Genomic DNA, 19,787 nt, shown 5'->3' on the forward strand with positions numbered 1-19,787 from the left:
AACAAATGGGACCTAATTAAACTTAATCTTTTGCACAGCAAAGTAAACCACTGACAAAAAGACAACCTACTAAACAAGAGAAAATATTGGCAAATGACATGACCCATAAGGAGTTAATATCCAAAATACATAAACAGCTCATACAACTCGATATCCAAACAAATAACCAATTTTAAAAATGGTCAGAAGACCTGAATAGACATTTTTTAAAAGAAGACATACAGATGGTCAACAGGCACATGAAAAGATGCTCAACATCACTAACCATCAGGGAACTGCAAATCAAAACCCACAATGAGATATCATCCCACAACTGCCAGAATGGCTATCAACCCAAAGACCATAATTAATAAGTGTTGGGGAGGATGTGGAGAAAAGGGAACCCTGGCACACTGTTGGTGGGAATGTAAATTGATGAAGCTACTGTAAAAAAACAGTATGGCGGTTACTAAAAAAACTAAAAATAGAATTACCATATGATCTGGCAATTCTACTTCTGGGTATATATACCCAACAAAACAAAACAAAACCCCAAAACACTAATTTGAAAAGATACATGCAGCCCAATGTTCATAGCAGCATTATTTACAACAGCTAAGACATGGAAACAACCTAACTATCCATCAACAAATGAATGGATAAAGAAGATGTGGTATATACACACACACACAATGGAATATTACTCAGCCATAAAAAAGAATGAAATTTTGCATTTGCAACAACATGGATTGACCTGAACGGTATCATGCTTAGTGAAATAAGTCAGACAAAGACAAATACTGTATGTTATCACTTATATGTGGAATCTAAAAAATGAAACAAACTAGAGAATATAACAAAACAGAAACAGACTCACAGATATAGAGAACAAACTAGTGGTTACCAGTGGAGATGGAGGACAAGATACAGGTAGGGGATTAAGAGGTACAAACTACTATGTATAAAATAAACAAGCTACACGAATATATTGTACAGCATAGGGAATATAGCCAATATTTTATAATCAGTTCAAGTGGAGTATAATCTATAAAAATATTGAATCACTATATTGTACACCTGAAACTAATATTGTAAATCAACTATACTTCAATAAAAATGAAGTTTAAATAATAAAAATAAAGGATTTCCCTGTGGTGCAGTTGTCAAGAATCTGCCTGCCAATGTAGGGGACACAGGTTCGATCCCTGGTCCAGGAAGATCCCACATGTCGCAGAGCAACTAAGCCTGTGTGCCACAACTACTGAGCCTGCGCTCTAGAGCCCATGAGCCGCAACTACTAAAGCCTGTGCACCCTACAGCCCGTGCGCTGCAACTACTAAGCCCACGCACCACAACTACTGAAGCCCATGAACTCTAGGGCCCATGTGCTGCAACTACTGAGCCCGCATGCCTAGACTCTATGCTCCACAACAAGAGAAGCCACTGCAATGAGAAGCCTGCGCACCACAACAAAGAGTAGCCCCCACTCGCCGCAACTAGAGAAACCCTGTGCACAGCAACGAAGACACAATACAGCCAAAAAAAAAAAAGATTAAAAATAAATAAACAATAAAATATCAATACTTCTAAATAGTCCATAGGTCAAGGAAATCAAAATGAAACTGAGAAAATATTTTCAACTGGATGATAATAAAAATACTACATTATCAAAACTTGTGGGATACATTAAAGCCTATCGCTTTATAAGGTACACATAAAGATACATATAAAGAAGAATAATAAAATATAAATATCCATTTCATGAAATTAGAAAACAAGAAAATAAACCTTAAGACAGTAAATGTAGGATTGTAATAAAAGAATATAACTTAATAAAATAAAAAACAAAATAAAATCAATAAAGTGAAAAGTTCCTTGAAAACACTAATTGACAAACCTCTAGGAAGATTAAGCAAGAGGAAGGGGAAAAAATGACCAGTATAAAAAAATGAAAAGGAAACATCATTACAGATCCTGTGACATTAAGAAAATTACAGACAAAAAATTTGAAAATTCAAAGGAAATAAACAAGTTCCCTGGGGGAAAAAAATGTACTTACCAAAATTAAATCAAGAAGAACACATCTGATTGGAACCACAAGAGACCCTGAATAGCCAAAGCAATCTTGAGAAAGAAGTCAAAGCTGGAGACATCACACTACCTGATTTCAAACTATACTGCAAAGCTATAGTAATCAAAACAATATGGTATTGGCATAAAAACAGTCATAGAGATCAATGGAACAGAATAGAGAACCCAAAAATAAATCCACTATGACAAAGGAGCCAAGACTACACAAGGGGGTTAAGACAGTCTCTTCAATAAATGGTGCTGGGAAAACTGGACAGCCACAGGCAAAAGGATGAAACTGGACTACTATCTTATACCATGCACAAAAATTAACTCAAAACGAATTAAAGACTTGAATGTAAGACCTGAAACCATGAAACTCCTTGCAGAAAACATAGGCAGTAAGTTCCTTGACCTTGTCATTGGTCTTTGTGATGAGTTTTTGGATCTGATACCAAAAGCAAAGGCAACAAAAGCAAAAACAAACAAGTGAGACTACATCAAACTAAAAAAGCTTTTGCACAGCAAAGAACTCAACAAAATGAAAGGCAACCTTATGAATAAGCAAAAATATTTGCAAATAATCTACCTGAAAAGGGATTAATATCCAAAATACATACAGAACTCGTACAACTCATTAGCAAAAAAAAAAAAGCACAAACAATCCAATTAAAAAGGGGGCAGAAGATCTGAACAGACATTTTTCCAAAGAAGACATAGAGACAGACAACAAGTACATGAAGATATGCTCAACATCACTAATCATCAGGGAACTGCAAATCAAAACCACAATGAGATATCACCTCACACCTGTTAGAATAGCTATTATCAAAAAGACAAGAAATGTTGGCTAAGATGTAGAGAAAAGGGAACCTTTGTGCACTGCTGGTGGGAACATAAATCAGTACAGCCACTACGGAAAACATTGTGGAGATTCTTCAAAAAATTAAAAATAGAACTACCACATGATCCAGCAATCCTACTTCAGGGTATTTATCTGAGAAAATGAAAACATTAACTCGAAAAGATACATGCACCCTCAAGTTTATCACAGCATTCTTTACAATAGCCAAGATATGGAAACTACGTGTTCATTGAAGGATGAATGGATAAAGAAAATATTCCATTGTGATTATATGTACACAATGGAATATTATTCAGCCATAAAAAAGAATGAAATCTTGTCATTTGCAACAATATGGATGGACCTTGAGGACATTATGCTAAGTGAAATAAGTCAGGAAAAGAAAGACAAATATTGCATGATATCAATTGTATGTGGAATCTTTAAAAAAGAAAAAAACATTAGGTACAGAAAACAGACTGGTGGTTGCCAGAGGCAGGGGCTGGGTGATGGTAAAATGGAGGGGTTCAAAATGTACAAATTTCCAGTGATAAAATAAGTCATGGGAATGTAATGTACAGCATGATGACTATAGTTAATAATACTGTACTGCATATTTGAATGTTGCTCAGAGTAGATCTCAGAAGTTCTCATGTATGGTGACAGATGTTAACTAGACTTATTGTGGTGATCAGTTCACAATGTATACAAGTATCAAATCATGTCGTATATCTGAGACTTATTTATGTCAATTATACTTTAAAATTTAAAAAGAAGAACTATAATCATTAAAGGCATTGAATTAACTTTTTTAAAAGCACCTCAAAAAAAAAAAACAAAACCCTATGCTCTGATGGCTCTACTACCAAGCCTGCCAAAAATTCAAAATTCTAATATATTACAAATTCTTCAAGAGAATAGAGAGAGAGAATATTTTACAACTCATCTTAGGAGATTAAAAAAACCTTAATAACAAACTTGATGATGAACTATGAAGACAGAAAATATTATCCAAATCTTTTTTATAAACATAATTGAAAAACACTAATGTTAGCAAACTGAATTCAACGACACATGAAAAGTTTGCTAAATCAGCTAGTTCAAGACAACACAGAGAAACCAGTACAGCCACAGCTCTAAGAGCCAAGATCACAGGAGAAGGGAAGCTAGGTGAGGTGAGCTGGGCATTCTCTGCACCTCTTTCTCCTAAGGGCATTGGTCAACTTACTGCATGGGACCTAGAAGCCAAACAGAATGCAGTGTTCTAGAGCTTTAGGCACTCTCTCAGAGATGAATAGACAAAAGCTGAAGTTCAAAGTGACAAGAAAGTTAGGATTTGATGGCACATGATACCAGAGAAAAGGGAAATGCAGAAAAGGGAGCCTGACATTCTGCTGGGCCTTTGCGTTTAAAACATTTGCACAATCCTAAGCTGCATGAGAACAGGAGTTGCTCATTTCATCCAAAAAGTCACATTACTGTTTACTTACTTTCGTTTTTGAAAGATACTACCACTGGGTATAAAATTGTGGGTTGGAAGTTATAGAACTATAAACTGCTAAAAGAAGACATCTAGTGAAGAAATTCAATCCATTATTTAAAATCCTCCTACAAACAACAAATCAGGTCCAGAGAATAGAAAAGACCTCTTTTTAAAAAAAAAAAAGGCCAGAAATACCTTGATTCCAAAGCTGGCAAGGACATTACAAAAGGGGGAAATTATCACTCTGTTATGAATGTAGATGCAAATATCCTTAATAAAATATTAGTAAATTGTGTGTGTGTTAAAATATAGTGAGTTGATGTGTGCTAGGATGACAAAAAGGAGGTCATTTTAGGCAGAGAAGATCAAGTTCAAAGCTTAATGCATGAAACAAAGAGGAACAAAGACAACATAGAGGAAGAGACAGATTTAACAGATGTTTTGGGTGCATAACCAATGGGGGGCCTTGGTGAACCACCAAAGCAGGGTGGTTAGAGGTAGGGAAGAGATGGCTCTAAAGATTTTCTGGTTTAGGTAACAGGGAGAATGGTGCTCTCAGAAAAATGCAGGAGGAAAAAAACATGTCTTAGAAAAAATCTAATGAATTCCATTTAGACACATCAAAATTACCCCCATAAATTCAGAAGATCACCAAGTTCAGTCAATTCTACCTATCTCTTATCCACACAGTCTTTCACACTTTGGTCACATCTTCTCTGGAACACAGCTGTTCAATAGATCTACCTGCCTCTCATTTGGCTCCCTTGTAACTTCTCCACACTGCTGCCTAAGTGATCATGGTAGTGACCATTGCAGATGGAATGGTTCTGTGTGTGATGCACCTTTATTGGAAACCAAAATGAGCAGAAGCTTAATGCATTCAGAAAGGTAGGAGGTCTGACCAGTGAGCTGGTAGGGGCTAACCGCTATTGCTATTTGGACAACTGAAGTGTGCAGTATCAGTTACACATGTTAATTTACCTTTTTCCCTCAGCTTCATTGTAATATAACTGACATAACATTGTGTAAGTTTAAGGTGCATAACGTGATGATTTGGTGCATGTATATATTGTGAGATGAGAGTAATTTACATTAGTAATTCCCAAATAATACTAGAAATGTAAGTGCTAATTGGCACCACTGCCTGAAATGACTTTTGAATTGTTTTTTTGTTTTGGGGGGGCGGGGTGTCTTTTCTGCCTTAATTACTTCAAAATAAGAAACTAAAACAAAAATTATTAATTCATAGGAAGCTGCAAAGATAGTACAAAGAGGTTTATACCTTTTGCCCAGTTTCTCCCATCGGTTACTTCTTCTGCAACAATATCAAAACTAGATCAACATTAATATAGAATGCGTGTATAGTTCTATGTCATTTTATCACATGTGCAGATTCATGTAACCATCCACAATCAAAACATAAACTATCCCACCACTACAAAGATCTCCCTCAAGCTGCCCCTTTAGAGTCACACCCACCCCCTTCCCACCCATCATTCCCAACCCCTGAAAAATGCTGGGTTTTTTAAAACTTTGTTATATAGGGAAATGATTGAAGGATGCACAAAATATTATATGTTGTGATACAACAGCTCATGCTTTAACACAGAGCATCCTTTGCAGCTCTCTTTCCCTTCACCTACACAACTTGCACTCTCCTCCTCTCAACTAACTCACATCACGTGTTAACTTCTCCCTTCCTTGATATTCCCTTTCTTGATATACATGTTCTATATTCACAGCATGTATTGTCTATACCACTGATATCACTGATATTTTAGTCACCCATTCCCTTGTAAAATCTTAAATAATTCTATCACAGATCAATATAACTCTTAAACATGTGTATTTTTTTCTCCTTCAGAAGATACTGTTATGTACTGCTTATTGAATCCATCACCAGGGCCTAGCAAAGATGAAAACAATGAGTATTTGTTAATTTAAAAAATATGTTTTCTAGGTACTACTATATTTTTATAGCCATTTTCTTTAGAAGAGCTTAAAATAGATTACAGATGTTACCGCTCACCCCCGCAAAATCCTGACAGTACTTCTATGCGGTTCATCAGCATTATTATTATGCCGGAACCCTAGTACAGGACCTGGTTTAGACATTCAATCAATATTCAGGTGACTGAATTATCCTATGCTCAAAATTAGGGAAATTAGGGGCATTAAATAAGATTAGTAATCAATACTGAATCACCAATTGTTATTAGAAAAGAGGCAATGGAAGATTAGAAGAGAAAATGGAGCTGGAATGGGAGCAGAAGAGAAGTAAAGAGATAAACATGAGGACAAGTACACTCAACACATTCTGACATGTTGTGTTTTGGGCTGAAGTCTCCATTGTTGAAGCAAAGTCTGATATAATAGATTAATTAGATTATGGAAGAGGGAGGAGGTAATGGGAAGGGCTTGAAGCTCCTGAGTAATGCTCCACTAGTAAAGCTGAGCAGCTTCCCTGGCCCCTCACGGCAGGACCCAGGAGTGGAGCTAATAATTCCACCTACTATTCTCTATCTACCAGATCACTTCACTATGTAGTAATTGAGATTTAAACACGAAGACAAATAACTACTTACATGAGAGGCTGTAGACCAGGTTAACTGGCAAACAGGTCCAGGAGTAGTAATATAACCGATTGGCTTATAATCCCTTTCCACTTCAAAGAAGAAGACAGTTTGATCTTTACTCTAAGAAAAAGAGAGATACCCAAATATATATTATTATGAAACATATTGCATACAGTACAAAGAAGCATTTAACAGCTATATTACACCCACTGTATACTTATACCTACAATGATCATATTTCCCCAGGTTATTCTGGGAACATTCTTATTTCAAATTATTTGCTTCATTTTCCCCATGCGAACACTTGACAAACCATGTTTTCTTGTATGTGTTTCTGAAAAGATGATCACCATACCTGTATATAAGATTAATTCACAAAAAATTCCACAATGCATATGCTCACCTATTTATGCATAAAGAATTTACATGTTTATTCTCTTCATTTATGACAATTCTATATAAGAACATACCTAGGTTATAAAATGTTGATTATACGTAATACATGTTGCATGATTCTCAGTTGAAAATTTCTATTCATTTAAAATAAGCATTACAACTAAACTTGTGAGAATATTTTTAAATGTCATGCACAGACTATCTGAAAGAATCTGAATACAAAGAAAACAAAATATGGATATATTCTCAGAAAGGAATATAAGCAAATAAGGCATCATTAAGTAGGAAGACTAATAAGGCAGGATTAACCACGAAAATTCAATAGGAAACATAAGGAAATCTACTACTTACCCCTGTAGCTAGAACTTCTCCATCACGATCATAAGCTAAAGCAGTGACAAGAGAAGTATGAGGTTTGAAAACCTGTTTCAAACGAATATCTGCATCTGAAACTCTCTTCCGTCCCACAAAAATTGTGAGCCCTTTTGGATCATAAAGTTCAAGAATTCGAACAACGCCATCTTCAAATCCTGCAGTAATCTGTGCTCCACCGTAGCTTACCTTGGACAAAAAAGAAATGCAGGGTTTCTGAAATCAGTTGATTAAGAAAGCTGTACTACATAACAGATTTCTGTATTTTATTTAGACTTAAATTATTTAACTAAATAATTAACTAAAATAAATGTTAATCAATAATTCCTTATACTACTTTCTGGTAACCTCCATCTCTTCTATGACAGTTCCTTATCACTGCTGACCATGAGACAGGTAAACAATGACAATCCAAGCATTCAATGAGCAAAAGTTGGTGGAATGTCTGTCTACTATGTGCCAGGCACCCATCACCAGCAACCCAAGTGTGAGCATAAACAGTCTCAACCCCTGTTTTCACAAATTTATGGTTGAGTGGGAGGACAGACATTAATCAACCACACAAATGAATATGGAATTATGAACTGAAATAAGTAAAAGGAAATAAACGTTCTCTGAGAGCACATAGCAAAGAAAGCTGACCTAGTCTGCAGCTTAGAGGAGAAGTCTGGGCCAGAGATATAAATCTAGCAATGTCTTAATGTACTAAATCTGCTATCTCAGAAGGCATTCAGGAGAAGGGCAAGAGCCTTGGTATTCTTTAGAGCAGATTGATCATCCCTGAGGCCAGGCAATTATGAAAATCTTGGGAATAAGAAAACTATATTCCATTCAATTCCAACTGAATGTTTATGCAAACATTTACTAAGTGTCTAAATGTACCAGTAACTGTAGAGGCACTGGAAGTACAAAGAAGAATAAGATATGGCGTCGCCATGAAGAACAAACAGTCTGGTAGGAAAGACAGTCAATAAAGCAAGTCATCTTAGTACACTGTGATAAGTGCTATAAAAGAGGTATATACACAGTCCTTAAACAAAAACCACAAAGGAAGAAGTACGCGGCTCTACTTGAAGGTGGGGTCATGGAGGGCTATGCAGAGGAGATGATATCTGACCTGAGCTAAATTGTAAACAATGATGTGCAGTTTTCCAGAAAGGCAAGAGGGTATGAAGAAGGGGCAATTCAAGCATAATATCCATATGATCATTACTTGGATATAAGGCTAAAAAAGAAAACATTCTATGGACATTGCCCAAGCATCTGAAAAAATGATTCAATTACATAGGCTGTATTTTAAAGAATTTAGGTAAGAGTGTAAATAGATTAGGATAAAGAGTGATCCATGTTTGGTAATCTAAATACTCTGTCATTTCTACTTAATCCAGCCTCATCATTGTTCTGCTTCTATTCCCTGGCCTGAGTTCTCCTTCTGGTCTTGATCCCATCATGAAATTCCCCTCCATTCCAGCCACCTCCACATCTACTTTGGGCCTGGAACATTTTCTCTTTGACTTCAACCCAAAACAATAAGGATAAAATATTCCCCAAACATTCCCATGACATTTTAAAAACTTGGCTGCAAATTTTTTGCCATGCCTCTCATGGAGAGGTGGGGTTTAAGTCCCTCCCTCCTTGAATCTGGATTAGGGGGGGGCTTGTGACTGCTTCACCCAACTGAGTATGGTACAAGTGACATTATGTGACTTCCGAGGCCAGGTCATAAAAGGACAGCAGCTTCTGCCTTATTTGTTGGAACACTAGATCTTGGAGCCCTGAGCTGCCATAAAGAAGTGTGTGACTGCCCTGAGGCCACCATGCTGTGATAATGACCTCTCCATGTGGCATGGGCTTCAGGTAAGCACTGCTGTTGACATCCCAGCTTAGCCTAACCTTCAACCCAGGTGCCAGACCTGTAACAAAGAAGCCTTCAGATGACTCTAGGCCCCAACCATTCAAATCTTCCCAACTGAGGCCCCAGATACTGTGAAGCAGAGATAATCCATCCTTGTTGTCACCTGTCCGAATTCCCAAACCAGAGACTGTGAGCAAAATAAGATGATTGCCATTTTATGCCACTACATTTGGGGTAGTTTATTACACAGCAATAGACAACTAGAACAATGATCTCTAATTTTTTCCATAGCTCTTATCATTATCTAACATATCACATAAATTTACTTATTTTGTTTTTTGTCTGTCTCTGCCTCCTGTCTCCCACTAGAGTGGGAGATTCATGAGGGCAAATATTTTTGTCTTTTTGTTCATTGCTATATTCCCAGAATCTAGTAAAAGGACTGGCACATTGCAGACATGCTGGAAATATATAGAATGAATGAATCAGAGTCAGACAGAGGACAGATACACAAAGTTCTGTCAAGTAATTACTTTTTAACATGGAACCATTTCTAAACTTTAGGTGGCATAACAATAGATTTTCATTAAAACAGAACCAAAACCACAATAGCAAAGTCATGATATGATTTCTATCACATTCTGAGTGAACTAAAATTTTTGTTCTTCTGTAAAATCCAGAGTCAGAAAATATCTGTGTTTCTAATAGCACTAATATACCATATTTACAAATAGATTCTAGTAGAAATTCATTATAACAATAAGCTTACCAGTCGTGGTACCCAAGCAAGGGCAGCACCTCCTTGTTTGAATTTCATCTGAACCAAAGGAGTTTTGCTAGCAAAATCATAGAGTCTAACAGAGCCTACAGAAAGACAGTTTTAAAAGAAACAAGTTATTTATATATATATATTTATATATAAATATCTTTAATAACTTTAGCTCACTTCACATTTAAGCACTAAACAAGAAACATCATAAAAATTAAATCAACTGATAATCTAATGGCCTTTCTTTAGTTAAAAATTTACATGTATACCCTCAATCAGGTAATTTATAAACATGAATAATACTATGCCATTTTATATAAGGGACTTGAGCATCTGTGGATTTTGGTATCAGTGGAGTCCTGGAACAAATCCCCACACAGATACAGAGGGACGACTGTAGTAAAGAAACAACTGATGATTGACTGGTGGATCAATTTCACCTTGCACAGTCCACATAGATTCACTGTAAGTCAAGAAGGAAGAAAGGAGATGGAAAGAAAAGGAAAAGCACGAATGTGGATAACACCAAGATGAATGGTATTTTCACGAGTAACTTATCGATGTGTCTTTATTTTAATCTCTCGCAATAACCATGGTTGCCGTATTTTGGGCCCTTTCCCCTCTCCTGAAACTCATCTCACTTGCATCAAGAAGCTTCCCTTTTGGAAAAATTCTCAAATACTTTAATCAAACACATTAAAAAATTAATGGAAAACAAAACACAAAGGTCCAGATATGAGTTCCTACTTACAGTCCAAGCCAGTAGTGGCCATGAGATAAGTGAGAGGAGAGACGGCCAAGGCTTCAATGGCTCCAGAATGGAAGGAGAAGAGGCATTCTGGATCTTGGGTCTGATAACAAAAAAAAGATCCTATTAGAGCTCAAAGATAGGTAAAAGGATCCTATTAGAGCTCAAAGATAGGTTAACACAGAATTAAGGCCAAGTTTAAAGAAATGCAAATAGAACCCTGTATCATGTGTGACTTCATCTGAACAGAAATAAGAAAAGGCATAGTAAGACAGAAAGGGCGCTGAAGTTTGGAATTAGGAGAGACAGATGATGCGCTTGATGGCTGTGTGATTTGGCACAAGTCACTTCAAATGCCAGTTTCCATTTCTTCATCAGTAAAATGAGATGATGGCAACTGCCTGCCTACAAAATAGAGTAGTTGTGAGGATTATATGAGATAATATACATTAAAATGCCATATGTTTATGAAAACTGTAAAGTACTGTATAATGTTAGGCATTGTCATTGCCACTTTTCCTGTAAATTCTGTTATGAGATAGATCCTTTTTTATGTAAAATCATAACGAGAGAAAGAGACAGAAACAGTATGGATTCTTTGGATACGTTGAGCAAGTTTTTGATGAGAACAATGATCAAATATGGAAAAAGAGTATCTTTTAAAGAATAACAACAAAGATTTTTACTATGAGAATTAGAAAAAAATAAGAAAAATAGTCAACTTACAATATTTGAAAAGCTAAGGTCAAGCTTCCATATGGCTCCATTGGAATCCTAAAAAATTAAATACCTAATAATATTTTGTTCATCATTTTGGACTTTCATCAAATTAAAGGAATTTTCTTTTTATGATTTAGTTAAAGGACAAAACATACCAAAAACTTGCATATATTTTAAAGTGTGATTGGAATTAAACAATTTCAACGTCCATGCATCTTAGAACACAACGACACAATAAATGAAGCAACCTCATAAAACTTATAGTCAGTTTAACATAATAAAAATGCTAATTTGTTTTCTGTGTATAAAATACAAGTCAATTAAATATCAAAATTCAGGGAACTCTTCATTGTAGTATCAATAGTAGTCTTAATAGTACAATGGATTTACAGTGACAATAAATCATACTACTATTTTAATTTTATGTCCAGATAACTTTATTTTTTTAATGTATTTTTTTAAAGTCTTTATTGAATTTGTTACAGTATTGCTTCTGTTTTATGTTTTGGTTTTTTGGCCATGAGGCATGTGGGATCTTAGCTCCCCAACCAGGGATCAAACCTGCACCCTCTGCATTGGAAGGCAAAGTCTTAACCACTGGACTGCCAGGGAAGTCCCAATGTCCAGATAACTTTAAAGAGTGAAGAGAGAAGAGTGCATCTTACCTGAGACAACCAAAAGTTATTTCCAATTTCATTCATTTTTATCATAGAGAAGAGTCTGACATTCTTGTCTACTTGAAGTTCATTAATGGGCTCTATCTCTAAAAATCCAGTCTCGTCTATAGTATCAGCAGTGTCTATTGTCTCAAAATCCCATATCTTAAAAAATAAGAAAATACTTTAATCAATCAGCAGTTTCTGAATGTATATTTTCTAAGCCAGAAAAGGCCCCATTTTTTTTCAAAAGTCATTTCTTCTTGTTTCAGGAAAATAATGAGTAGGTATAATTAAAACACCAGACAAAATCTAACCCTGGGATTTTGCTCTGAAATGGGAATAATGAATTATTATAATTTCTTTTGTATTTATGGAGATTAGTGAGAAAATACAGACCTGAATAAGAATTCTAATTTGCCCAAAGTAAACTTTATTTCAAGGTTTCTGTCAGGCCTTTCTGCATATATAGCGGCCACAAGGAATAAACAGTTCAGTCATACACTGAGACATCATGACGAGCCTCATTTTACATTAGATCCATGGGCTCCTGGAAAGGGGACACAGACCTTCTTGCTTAATGATTCAAGCACTATCTTCATTATAAGCAGAGAAAAACAGATGTAGGTAATGTCTTCATGACATAATGTTTCTCTTCCTTATCATAGATTTAGACTGTACTATTCAGATAAGGATTGTTGTTCTTGGGATAGGAGACCAGAATAGTACTAGGGAAGGATGAGGCAGCACAGTTTCACTTCATGTGGTGAAGAGACTCGGAAGGACTTCCTCTGTGATGTGCCAAAGCCCAGCCTGGATGGTTCTGTAGCCACATCCTGCTACGTCACCCTAGACTCAACAACTCAGACTTTGGGAGGATTGGTGTTGTCCCACAGAGTAGCCTTGTGGAGGAGAGTCCCAGATCCTAGGGTCAGACTAACTCCTGGGAGTTGGAGTAGGTTTTTCCTAGAGGGTGAGAGGCAGAGATTTACAACATAGAGGACTGAAGAGATAAGGGCAGACTTTGAAAGGTGAAGCAAATTAGTGATGTCCATGAAGTGATCCTCTGTGAAGTATTTAACTTCTCTTCTCTTGAGGTTTTCCTCCACTTGGTATTTTGATGTATTTGGGCGTGACATACGCCTTGGAAGGATAGTGAATACGTTGTATGACATAATAAAGGACAAAAGATTCTCAGAGCAATGAGTAAATAGAACAAAATTAAATTGAACATGATTCAAAAAGCCAATGGTAAGAGGACAAACTGTGGAAGACATGTCTCTAATATATTGTTTGAGCCATATGTAAGCTCAGTAAGTGTCATACTACTCTTACGGTTTTAATAGTAACCATACTATTAAAAAAAATAATACAGTCTTACTTCTGATAATAATACTACCTAAAGAATGTCCAGAGAATACTCCATTTTATGAATATTTTCTTATGAAAGGCCCCAGTAGAAATACATACTGTGGGGACCACAAGGCAAATCAGAAGACTGCAGGTTTGCCAGCAACAGCAGGGTACCTACACACGGGTAGGTGGGAGAAGAGGTGTGACAACAGCCAGAAGCACGGAGATGCAGAAGCAATGTCCCAGCTTAGCCCACACTATGGGCAGGACAGTGTCCACAGGTGAGGACAAGCGAGTTCACTAGTGTACAGAGCACCAGGAAGGGAGCATCCATAGGCAAACCCTATCAGCTCACCTTTGTATTTCTAATTGGTAAACTCAGTAAAAAATAACTAACAAATGTTTGGCCTCGTTGTCCCTAGAAAATGACCCATTCATACCAGGCATTTTGGAAGGACATCTGAGTCCACTGTTAACATTGTGTAACATGGATATTCATTTTCCGAAGCTACTATTGATATATCAACAACAGAATCAAAATAACAAAAGGTCCCCTCAGAAAATTTCAGTGCCAAGATGTAAATGAATTTTGACTAGAATTTAAATATTTACCACAAGAGAAGCATTATTTAAAATGAGTTGACCCTAGGAGTAAATGACCACTGATCTCCTTCATCAAGTGACCTTCGTGAGAAATAAAAATCTGATAAAACCCACAGGGTGATCTGCAAGGTTTTGATGTGGGTGCTACCGTCCAAGTGTAAAGAAAACTTACCCTAACACATCCATCTGACCCGATGGTGATGACTTCACCCTCGTCCAGCATTATCTGGTTAATGGGACCCTGGTGACAAGGCTTGCCTGAAGCTCGACTCAGCTCGACTTTGATGTGGCCACCTTCCCAAAGCAGCATGTTGCCCCATTCTGACCCTGAGAGCACCTGGCAGGTGTGCGGAAAGGAAGGAACGTGCATTAAGACAGACAAACGTGTATATATGCTTCAAAGAGCTGGTGAGACTTGTTTCTAAAGATTTTTCTTGGTTATGAAAGTAAAATATTTTTTTAATTTTTAAAATAAGAAAACACAGCAATGAAAATTCACTACCCCAGAAACAACCACTTGTCACATTTTGACATATTTGCTCCTAGCATTATACATAGTTTTACCTCATTGTGATCAGGCTGTATGTTGGTTAATTTTTCAAACATATCTGCAGTAGATTTCTTTGTACATCTCTTAAGGACGCAACCCAGGAGTGGAATTACCGGGTCAAAATTTAGAGACATGTTTAAAGTTCTTGATAGATGAAATTCTACTTTTTAAGAGTGATAATATCAAATGTTATAAGATGTTTGATAATTGTGAGGCCAGTACTGAACTCAGCAAATTATAGCAGAATATAATTCAATTTCAAATAAGGATGATCGTCTAGAACCATTTCACATTAATGCACTTAATCCAGCACTTCCCAAAGTATGTACCACCAAACACTAGTTCTTAAGATGTTTAACTAGTATAACATAATAAGTAATACTAATTGAGTATTGACTCCATGCCAAGCAGTGCTTGAGCACTTAACATATATTGTTATTTAATCCTAAAAACCATATGAACTCGGTGCATTTACCAAGGATACCATGTGCTGTTGTACAGGTTGGGTACTTTATTTTCCCAGAAGAGACAGTTTTTCTCATTTGCACAAAGGAACCATCTGGGCGAATGGAAGTCCTGACTATTACTATCCCCATTTTATAAAGTGAAAAAACTGAAGCACAGAACAGTTAAGTACGTTGCCCAAAATTACTCAGAGGAGTCAGGGTTCTAAACCACGCACTGTGGCTCAAAACCTCCCATTCCAACTAACGCTGCCTCAGAAGACATATGCTAGGACAAACAAAGTCAAACAAGTTTCTTTTCTCTAGGACCCCTTGGAAGCTTTAATACAGAAGTGTTCACTGGGAATCACCATGAGAAATTTCTAGCTGCAAAGGAATTTGACCAGGAAAGTCTTTTCATAGAGTTTCTGTGCAAAAGAATGTTGCATGCAATGCCCTTTGAGAACTCTGATCTAATTCTTGCCTGCCTGCTCGAGGACTCTGCAGCCCCATTTTCCTCTCACCTTGAGGAACTTATGACCTTACTCAGTCTTTTCTACTTCTCCAGTCTACCTATGCTTATCTATTCTACCTATTTAGCCTCAGCCCACTTGTCTTTACTTAGACTTTTTTTTTCTGTCCAGTAACTAAAGCCATCAAAAGTCACCAAAATTCACCAAAGCCTATAAGGCATTCCTTTCTGAAATGTCACTCATGTCTAGCTTCCCTTTTCCATTTGTCCTGAGAAGAGTCCGGACTCTCATCATCTCTTCTTACATAAAAGCAGTATCTTCCTTCTGAGCTCATCTCCTTGACTGCACATTTCCCTTCTAATTTGCTTGGCATTTGTGGCCAAATTTATATATAACTTCTTTCCTTTGCAACTCTACTCTTCCAGAACCTAATAGTTCTGCCTGGCTGTTCAAGTCCTCGTACACTAGGGTGCCACCATACTTCCCAATCTCCTTTCCCACTCCTTCCCAACATGAGTACTCCAATTAATCCTCTACATATATAATATTTACTCCCAACTCTAAATATTTCCTTTTGTGGCTCTTTCATTTAAAATGGGTTCTTTTCTCCCCTACATCTACACAAACTCTACTGAACCTTTTTCAGATATATCTCATACCATGTTTTTAATGATCTTTATCTTAGCTTAATTCTTATAGAATTTGAAGCTGGAATGATTTATTATCATCTTATAGGTTTGGATATGTAATTTATAATTTAGCCAGCACCCAAGACTTTTTATTTCCTCCCATACACCATGATTTCAAATTAAGAATATTCCACTAGGCAATGACTAGACCATTTGGTTCCTCAGAGTAATATTTGTATGTTGGCATTTACTTATAACTGAGATGACCACAAATAATACTATATAACTCATCCTAATAGGAAGCCTTATACAATATTAATGGAGAACTGATGCTATAGGCAATATGTCTATAAATTTTATAAGAAAAGAAGAAGAAGAAACTAACAGATTAAAATTGCAGTGTTGTAGATGTCACTATACAGTGGCTCAATCTTCCTGAACAATAATTTGGTAATAAAAGCAAAAGCCACAAGATTGTATATAACCTTTGACCCAGTAAGTCCTCTTGGAGGATCATGGCAAAGAAGAGACAAGGGAAAGATAAACACTATAAACATTGCAACTCCATGACATAGTTAAAAGTGACAAGTAAGTCACTATGTTAATATATGAAAATGCTCGCATACTTTATATGTGTATATAATATTTAGTAAAGACAAAATGATATGTACATGTGGATTATGACAATTTCACAGAATTAAAATTGATCATCTGAAAAGGCAAAATTAAATGCTCATTATATTTACAATTATAGTATCTGTTATTGCCAATATTGGCAGTGCTTTTTAGACTGCTTTCATATATGTATATCACTTCATTTCATTTCAGTAATTTCATTATTGTAGAATAGTAGCTGTACTCACCTTCCCATCTGGGAGCTCCATGTAACCTTCTATATCATTAGTGGCTGTTTTGCCAAATCGACCCAATGAACCCTGAAGCTTGAGGCCAGTGAATGTTAGAGCCATTTCCCAGAACCTGCCAACAAATAAGAGCCTGAATGTACCTCAAAGAAATTTTATTTATTTTAATTTTAATATCACCCAAACATTTACATATTTCATAGTCACATACTATTTCATTTATCCATTCATTCAATTAAAATGTATTAAGTATCAACTACCTGTCAGGCAAAGTTCTAGGCAATATGAATTCGGCATCGAGCAAAATAGTCCAAAAAGAAAAAATTCCCTGCCTTTGTAGATCTTACATTTTAGAGTTGTGTTGTCCTATGCAATAGCCACACGTTTGACTATTTTAATTTAGACTTAAAGTAATTAACATTAAATAAAATTTAAACATCAGTGTTTCATTCAGACTGACCAGTTTCAAGTATTCAATAGCTACATGTGGCTACTGTCTACTAGATTGGTCAGCACAGACCACTCCCACCCTAGCAGAAAGTTCTACTGCATAGTACCACTTTAGAGGATATAAAAGTTTTCCAAAAGTTCTAATTTACTTGTTGTGTAACTTTGAGTGATTTTCTTGATCACATTGTGCTTTCATTCGCTCATGTGTAAAATGAGAATATTATTTGCACCAACCTCATGAAATTGTTGAAAAACTCTTTTAGAACAATGCCTGGCACATAAAGTCAATAAATGTTAAGTTACTAATATTTTCTTATTCATAATCTAAACAAATGAATAGTCAGAATGATGAAAACCATGTAGAAAAAAGAAAGAATCTGACCTACCAACTGGATGTAGAATAGATAATGGACAGTATCAACAGGCCAATAATATGAAGCCAAGAGCCTAAATGACCAACACCCTTCTCCAAGGCTGTTGTAGGTCCCCTGATCAATGTTTCCATTGCCTCTGTTTCTTTTATAGCACACCACACATGAAATTGTTCAAGGTCTATCTTTCCCTAAAGACATAGTACATAGAAAATATGCACTCTAGTAAGCAATGGAAGAATTAGAATTTTTTAACCTATAGCCAGCAGAGTTAGTTGACAATTCCCCCAAGATTTAAAAATCTGTTCAATTAGTCTATATTTCAAAAGGACCAGATTTAAATTGGAATGAAAAAAATTTAAGATAGATTAAAAAACGTCTTTCTCATAAAGAGACACTGGGAGTCAAGTTAAGGGCAGCTCGAGAGTAGTGCTAGAAGGTTGTTAAATAAAGGACAAAATCAATTCCATCCTGAACAAAGAACAAAGGGTATAATATAGTGGAAAACACCCAGAGACCTGAGATCAAGAGTAGGCTCTGTTACCATTTAGTATTGAGGGTCCTGCATCAGGAATGGTTCTGTTATAATTCTTAGTTTACAAGTGAAGACTGAGTTCAGAGACATCAAGATGACTTATCCATCTCACAGTATCGCTACAACACATTTAACAGTGGATCTGAAAGCTCAATATGAACTTGGACACAGCACACCAATGTTAGCAAGACATTATACAAACTCTCTTAGGAAGTGAAGCCTACAAGAAGGCAGCAAGCAAAATTCAAAAGCCCTTCTTTTATCTATGCTGTTTTCAGTAATAAAATCTCCATACCCAACTACAAAAGCTGCACTACAGTTAGTTTTTAAAATAACACATTTAAAAATTATCCTAATGTTAACAACATCAGCAAAAATGTCTCCAGCTGGTCAATCCTCTTAGAAAAGACCCTAGCAATAAACGACTAGCACCTGTATCAGTCACGCAACCTACTTGATGTGGCCGGATCCCGATGTAGTAAGCTGCTCATCATCTTCAGGATTGAAAGTAACCTTGAAAACTTCCTGGGAAAAAGCTTTTGTCCTCAGTAGGGGCTGCTCTTCTTTCCAATTCCAGATTGTCAGTGTGTGGTCAGGGTTGCCACCAACAGAGGCCAGCAAGGTACCATCGCAGTTAAAGTTCACATATGCATAGGCCAGATCAGTCCCATCTGAAAGGATGAAAAGATGAATGCAAGTCTAATGAACATGGACAGCACTTACTTTTCGAAAGTGTATTATTTAAATTAAAAAAAGGAGAGAGAGAGCACCCTTAGTGATGTGCATTGGTGGAAGAATGCCAAGACTCCCCTAAAGAAACAATTCCAAAATCACTCATCACCCTTGGCTGTAGAATGAACTACATGATATGGGGGGGTGGGGGGAGGGTGAAGAAATCTTAATCACACTTTGCATGAGAAAAACATTTTGAGAATATATTCTATTTTATGAAGCGGGGAAGGGTGACACAAAAGCATGTTAGACAGCAGAGAGAAATCCATTTAAAATCTGTCACTGAAAATTTCACGAAATAAACATTGATGACTTCA

General features: G+C 36.3%; 1 protein-coding gene across 1 annotated transcript in view; it reads right to left on the reverse strand.

Annotated features, from left to right (window-relative positions):
- Positions 1-19,787, reverse strand: part of CFAP44 (cilia and flagella associated protein 44) — a 144,683-nt gene that overhangs the window by 88,331 nt on the left and 36,565 nt on the right. Inside the window, exons 7-15 of the mRNA XM_061193078.1 lie at positions 19,193-19,409; positions 17,383-17,497; positions 14,597-14,761; positions 12,478-12,633; positions 11,819-11,866; positions 11,096-11,195; positions 10,345-10,439; positions 7,700-7,909; positions 6,962-7,072 (exon numbers count right to left, since the gene is read on the reverse strand). Coding sequence (XP_061049061.1) covers positions 6,962-7,072; positions 7,700-7,909; positions 10,345-10,439; positions 11,096-11,195; positions 11,819-11,866; positions 12,478-12,633; positions 14,597-14,761; positions 17,383-17,497; positions 19,193-19,409 — 1,217 coding nt within the window. The remainder of the gene's footprint in view (positions 1-6,961; positions 7,073-7,699; positions 7,910-10,344; positions 10,440-11,095; positions 11,196-11,818; positions 11,867-12,477; positions 12,634-14,596; positions 14,762-17,382; positions 17,498-19,192; positions 19,410-19,787) is intronic.

Source organism: Eubalaena glacialis, chromosome 6 (assembly GCF_028564815.1).
Source record: "Eubalaena glacialis isolate mEubGla1 chromosome 6, mEubGla1.1.hap2.+ XY, whole genome shotgun sequence".
NCBI classification, from domain to species: Eukaryota; Metazoa; Chordata; class Mammalia; order Artiodactyla; family Balaenidae; genus Eubalaena; species Eubalaena glacialis.